The sequence below is a fragment of the Nicotiana attenuata genome, chromosome 1, assembly GCF_001879085.1.
Source record: "Nicotiana attenuata strain UT chromosome 1, NIATTr2, whole genome shotgun sequence".
NCBI classification, from domain to species: Eukaryota; Viridiplantae; Streptophyta; class Magnoliopsida; order Solanales; family Solanaceae; genus Nicotiana; species Nicotiana attenuata.
The window spans coordinates 106,806,701-106,813,324 of NC_031989.1; the positions used below are offsets into that span (position 1 = coordinate 106,806,701).

At 38.2% G+C, this 6,624-nt stretch overlaps 2 protein-coding genes and 1 non-coding gene across 3 annotated transcripts; 2 read left to right on the forward strand and 1 right to left on the reverse strand.

Annotated features, from left to right (window-relative positions):
- Window positions 1,073-1,785, forward strand: LOC109239405. Its single transcript, XM_019405973.1, has 2 exons — window positions 1,073-1,246; window positions 1,306-1,785. The coding sequence occupies exons 1-2, from the start codon at window positions 1,073-1,075 to the stop codon at window positions 1,783-1,785; spliced, it is 654 nt and encodes a 217-aa protein (XP_019261518.1).
- LOC109239412 lies at window positions 2,063-5,504 on the forward strand. Its single transcript, XM_019405981.1, has 5 exons — window positions 2,063-2,759; window positions 3,797-4,057; window positions 4,149-4,461; window positions 4,619-4,822; window positions 4,907-5,504. The coding sequence occupies exons 1-5, from the start codon at window positions 2,063-2,065 to the stop codon at window positions 5,502-5,504; spliced, it is 2,073 nt and encodes a 690-aa protein (XP_019261526.1).
- Window positions 6,156-6,235, reverse strand: TRNAL-UAG. The gene has a single exon. It is a non-coding gene; the product is annotated as a tRNA-Leu (tRNA).

Sequence of the window (6,624 nt, forward strand, 5' to 3'; positions counted from 1 at the left end):
CAATCCTGAAGCTACTTGAACGAGATAGAAGAACCAGTTCCAAGTGTCTATCTTTTATTCTAGTTCAATTGTAGTAGGTGTTGTTACTTTGTACCTTTCAACTTTCATAGAAGCAATTGTAGGTACCTAGAGTGTTCAAGTTAGAGTTAACTTGAAGTTGTCGCAACAGTTGAGGCTGTGTGCCACAACGGGATTAGAATTAATCCTTAGGTTTACAAAGAGTTTTGTAAATGCTGTTTTGGCTCAGTGACTTTAGTGGAAGTTTGAGAAAATCCTACTGAGTAGTAGGTCGTGGTTTTTTCACCTTTTGAGCTAGGCGTTTTCCACGTAAAAATCCCTGTGTTCTTTGTTTTCTTTATTTATTATTCCGCAAACAGTAGTAGTTGGAACACATAGAAGAACCAGGTCCTTCTATAGTTCAGTTAAGCGAAAATTGGGTACCACACAAATCACCCCCCCTCTTGTGTGGTATTGACGTTTAAAACATCAACTAGTAGCCATATTTGTTAATTGTTCGAGTTGGCTATGGCTATTATTGTAATTAGATAGTTAGACTATTAGTTGATGTCAGGATATTAGTTAGTGGTAGTTTTAGGCAGTTAGTGGAGGATAACAACTGTACAAATACAGTGTCTTGTATATAAACGAATTGATCTTCTGATTTCCAATTAATGAAAATATTTTCCCAATCTGAAGTTCTCTCGAAGCTTCTTCTTCTCCTCTGAGCTTCATCGCTCTCGGCCATGGCAGTTGAGCTTCATCTCAAGCTCTCTCCACATAAGCTCTCAATTTTCACATGGTATCAGAGCGTAGGAATCATATTCTGAGGTAATTCACAATTTCTCACTTCACTTTTTGGATCGAAGAATCTAGGTTTCTTCGAAATTGTTAAACGGTTGAAATCTGTTCAAAACTGAAATTGTCACTGTGATCTCGTCTGATAGCAATGATTCTCAGTAGTTTTAGCCTGTGGCTTTCTCAAAGTGTGACCTCGTTTGATTATCTGTGTTGTTTTTGTTAAATTTCCATTTCTCTCTTTTGATTTACGGTTAAACCATCTACGATCTAAGTAATGGCTGGAGATAAGGAAAATGTTGTAGAGAAGGACAGCTTAGATACCTCGAGTCCCCTATACATGCATCCATCAGAGAGTTCATGTTTAGTATTAGTACCTGTGGCCTTTGATGGCACAAGATACAGATCTTGGAGGAGAGGTGTACTTAGAGCCCTTTTAGTGAAGAATAAGGTTGGTTTCATAACAGGAAATGTCTGAAACCAACAATTGGACATGCAACTTTTGATCAGTGGGAGCGATGTGATGATATGGTAACTTCATGGATTCCAAATTCCCTTTCAAAGGATCTAGCGGATAGTTTGCAATATGTGAATAATGCAAAGGAGATGTGGCAGGAGTTAGAAAATAGGTATGATCAAACCAACGGAGCAAAACTTTACCAACTTCAGAAGGAAATCAATGATTTGAGTCAGGGAACCCTTGATATAACGGGCTATTATACAAAAATGAAGAAGTTGTGGGAGGAGTTGAACACACTGAATGCACACGCACAATGTAGCTGCCAGTGCACCTGTGGAGCTAAAGCTAATATGCACAAGGCTGAGCAAGACAGAAGATTGATACCGTTTTTGATGGGCCTAAATGAGGTGTATACTGTTGTGAGAGGGAGCATGTTGATGATGAACCCCCTTCCAAGCATTGCTCAAGCTTTTCCATTCTCATACAAGAAGAGAAGCAAAGGAAAGTTAAACCACAAAATCAGCAACTAGTGATTGAGTCCACATCATTGAATGTTAATGGTCTAGGAAACAACACCTTTAGGACAAACTATAACCAACACACAAATGCTACCGGGAACAACAGATATGGAAGAGGTTATATGGGAAATAGACCTAGGCCATTCTGTGATTTCAGCAAAGGCCAGGACACACTAAGGAAAAATGCTATAAACTACACGGATATCCTTAGAATTTGAAGTACAACAATGGCAACAGGGGAAGGAAACTAGTAGCTAATGTGTTTGAAACAACAAGTGATGGAACAAACATGCTAGATGAAGGAGGAAATCTTCAGGAGCAAGGTAGAACCATGCAACAATTGAGCAAAGAGAAATATGGACAACTGCTGAGCAAAGAGCAATATGGACAACTGTTGAGCATATTGGAGACTTTTAAGAATGGGAACAATGGATACAACGCAGGAAACATAAACATGACTGGTGGTGCTGTTAACTTTGCAGGTATGACTGCTTGTCACTCATCTGTTGAGTCAAGTAAACAGTCCTATGAAAGTTTCAAAGAAAATGCTGATTCCTGGATTCTTGAATCAGGAGCTACTAACCATATGGCCTATAACAAAGCCTCATTAAGCAATATCAAAACTTTAGTTTACCCCTTCTTAGTCTCTTTGCCAAATGGATACAAAGTAAAGGTGACAATAATTGGAGATGTCATTTTCAGTCCTCTTTACACTCTAAAAAGAGTTCTATATGTGCCTAGCTTCAAATTCAACCTAATTTCTGTTCACTCATTGACAGTCCAACTTGATTGCATCATCATATTCACTAAATTTTCATGTATTCTTCTACATGACCTTTCACTGAGGAGGCCTCTGGAGATTGATAAGGCTAAAGGCAGCCTCTATCTTCACTATTCAAGTTCAGGAAAAAACAATTCTTCTACTGTAAATAAAGTCTCCACCACATCACTCACACACAACTCTGCACCTAGTGCACCCATCTCAGGTAGTCACGGTATCAATAATGTATACTGTCAACACCTTTGTAATTTAGCACCTAGTGCATCCATTTCTTCTCATGATTGTGATAATAAAAGTGTATAAGTCTTCTTGAATTCCAATAAAAGTTCAGACTCAGTGTGCAATGCATATATCTCTAATGAAAATCTTGTGGATTTCTCGTGGCATAATAGGCTGGGCCATGTGCCTTTTATCAAAATGAAGGGTATCAATTCCATACCAATAACCTTTGCAAATAAATAACCTTTTCTGTGTTCCATATGTCCTATGGGCAGACAAACTAGATTCCCTTCCCAGAGAAAACTACTTCTACAACCAAAATATTTGAAATCCATGTGGACATGTGGGGTCCTTATCATGCACCAACTCATGACAATCACAAATATTTCATTACCTTAGTTGATGACCATAGTAGATGTACCTGGACACACCTACTAACCAGTAAAAGCAATGCCCTGCATGTTATAAAGGCCTTCTATGCAATGGTCCAAAACCAGTTCAACACCTCAATAAAGACCATCAGAACTGGTAATGGTTCAGAATTTGTGAACACTGAAACAGCTATGTTTTTCCAAGCCAAGGGAATCACACACCAGAAAACTTGCCCATACACTCCACAACAAAATGGCATAGTCGAAAGAAAATACAAATACCTACTTGAAACTGCAAGAGCATTGTTATATCAGTCCAAATTGCCCCTAAGGTATTGGGGAGAGTGCATTCTAACTTCTATCTACTCGATCAATAGATTACCATCTACATCCCTCAAAGGAAAATGTCCTTTTGAAGTCTTATATAACAAGAAACCAAACTACTCACATCTTAGGAGTTTTGGTTGTCTATGTTTTCCTACAAACCTGAAACCTTTCAAAGATAAATTTGAGCCAAGATCAACACCCCATGTTTTTGTAGGATACCCTTTTGAATCAAAAGGATACAAAGTTCTCAGCCTAACCACAAGGAAAATACATGTTTCAAGAGATGTGATTTTTCATGAATCAATTTTTCCTTTTCCATTGCCAGGAAAGCACACAGATTTGGCATCTAAATGTGAGCATCTATCTCTCCCTTTTCCTCATATAGGACCTAACATGAGTCATGTTGAAACTGTCAATCCTACTACTAATAGTAATAGTGGTGTTCCACATCAACAATTAATGTCACCTGAACTCTCACTTGGCAATGACATTAATGATAACACTTATGAACCTATATCACCATCTCAACCAGACTGCCAAAGCTCCTCCGATTCAAATGGAACCTCCAACACATCACTCGAACCTTGTTTTCACTCCTAGAACCAAGAACAATCCATGCTGAATGATTCACCAAACTCTGCGCAATCTGAGCAAACTATATCCCTAACTCATAACAGACCATAAAGAACACTTAAAACCCCCTAGCTATTTGAAGGATTACATATGCAATGCACCCACTCTTAACACTAATGGTGGGAAGCAGGTTGCAGGTGATACTCATAGTTCACCCTCTTTTTCTTTTCACACACATGTTCCTCGTTTACAACCTGTATCTCTAAATGCACTGAGTAATGATAGTCAGCATTTACTTGAGACTCTTTCTACTGACTGTGAACCTGAGTCATATGAAGAGGCAGCAACCATACCTGCTTGGCAACAGGCCATGAACCAGGAATATGATGCACTTACTCCAACCATACCTGGGATCTTGTTCCACAACTTATAGGGAAAAAGGCAATAGGTTGTAAGTGGTTATACAAAATTAAGCATAAGGCAGATGGGAGTGTTGAAAGATTTAAGGCTAGACTTGTTGTTAAGGGCTATACTCAGCAGGTAGGAATAGATTATACTGGGACTTTCTCACCAGTTGTAAAGATGACTACCGAGCATTGGTTAGCATAGCCACAAAGAAGAACTGGGAGATCTTTCAGCTTGATGTAAATAATGCCTTCCTACATGGAGATCTGAATGAAGAAGTATATATGCAAGTGCCACCAAGGTTATCAGTAGACAAACAGAATTTGGTGTGCAAACTAAATAAGTCATTGTATGGATTGAAGCAGGCAAGCAGGTAGTGGTATGCCAAGTTAACTGAGGCCCTATGTTCCAGGAGATATGTGCACTCCATGCTGGATTATTCTTTGTTTTATAAAAGAGTAGGCAATTCAGTGGTTTTTGTAGCAGTTTATGTGGATGATGTTCTCTTGACAAGGACAAATTTAGAAGAAATTAAGGCATTGAAAACTTTTCTACATGAGACTTTTAAGATAAAGGACCCAGGGAGATTACATTACTTCCTAGGTTTAGAGATACTATACAAACATGATGGAGCAATAATCACACAAAGAAACTTTACAAGGGATCTGATACAAGAGTTTGAATGTTCGCACTGTACCACAATGTCCTCTCCGCTTGATCCTTCGACAAAGTTAAAGGCAAATGAAGGGAACCTGCTCACAGATCCCACTCAATACAGGAAACTAGTGGGGAAGCTGAACTTTCTCACCAACACACAACTTGATATTGCTTACAGTGCTCAACACCTCAGCCAATATATGCAGAGTCCTCGAGATTCTCATCTCAAAGCTGCTATGCATGTACTCAGATACTTGAAAGGTGATCTCGGTATGGGGCTCTTCTTGTCAAACAATGCAGATTATAGATTGAGAGCATTAGCGACTCAGATTGGGCAGCTTGTCCTAAGACCAGAAAGTCTGTCAGTGGTTTTATTGTATTGCTTGGGGACAGTCTAATCAGTTGGAAATCAAAGAAGCAATCCACTGTATCTTTAAGCTCTGCCGAAGTAGAGTACAGGTAGAAAGGTAGTTGCAGAGCTTGTTTGGTTATCTAAACTTCTGGAGGAGCTGACCATACCTCTAACTCTTCCCATTCCAATCTATTGTGATAACCAAGCAGCCTTGCACATTGCAAGGAATCCAGTGTTTCATGAACGGACAAAACATATAGAGGTAGATTGCCACTTTGTTAGGGACAAACTTATTGAAGGTCTGATCTCTCTGCATTATGTCCACACAGACGACCATCTAGCAGACATACTCACTAAATCCTTGACAGGCATCAAACATTCTTCATTACTTCACAAGTTGACAGTGAGTACCTCCCTTCCAACTTGAGGGAGGGTGTTAAGATTAGAATTGCATTGTTATTATTTAACTAGTTAATTGTTTGAGTTGGCTATGGCTATTATTGTATAAGCAGTATTAATTTATTATAACGATTTGATTTGTATTTATGTTCATTGCTGAAATTATAATATCATAGCAATTTACTTCTTCATACTGAATTACTGACCAAATGTTTGTCTCTACGACTAACTTTGAAAGAGAGATTTTTGAAAACAATTTGTTTGATTTTAATTTGTATTGTTAAAAAATGACAAAAAGTGACAGCTGTGGGATTTGAACCCACGCCCTTTCGGACCAGAGCCTAAATCTGGCGCCTTAGACCACTCGGCCAAACTGTCAAGTTGAAATCTTTATGCATCATTTTTATACTTGTCCTAGTAGACACTATATTAAAATACGTCTGTTCAAAAATAAGGTTGTCTCAAAATTAGAATTGTGGGAATATAACCAGGATAGATGATCCGCATTTTATATGGGAAGAACAATTCCATAATTTCGGTTTAACTTTTATTCTGCTTTTACTAATACCCACAATTAAATACTGATCAAATTTAATCCTAAATTTTATATTGGGATAACCCCAAAGACCCTTAATGTTTTTCTTCTATGCAGATCTCTCCTCACTAACCATCTGTATGAAAATTTTCAAATACTTTTTAGGGAAAATGTCCAAAATTGCCCCTCTACTATGGTATAATCTTTTATTTCTGCAACCCGTTATACTTTT

Excerpts from the sequence above, each read along its gene's own strand:
- LOC109239412 (XM_019405981.1), top strand. The coding sequence starts at position 2,063 with ATGCTAGATGAAGGAGGAAATCTTCAGGAGCAAGGTAGAACCATGCAA. Across the intron at positions 2,760-3,796 it reads ACCTAGTGCACCCATCTCAG|GAAAGCACACAGATTTGGCA; the intron begins GTAGTCACGGTA and ends TTCCATTGCCAG. Across the intron at positions 4,058-4,148 it reads CAACACATCACTCGAACCTT|ACCATAAAGAACACTTAAAA; the intron begins GTTTTCACTCCT and ends AACTCATAACAG.
- LOC109239405 (XM_019405973.1), top strand. The coding sequence starts at position 1,073 with ATGGCTGGAGATAAGGAAAATGTTGTAGAGAAGGACAGCTTAGATACC. Across the intron at positions 1,247-1,305 it reads CCCTTTTAGTGAAGAATAAG|TGGGAGCGATGTGATGATAT; the intron begins GTTGGTTTCATA and ends ACTTTTGATCAG.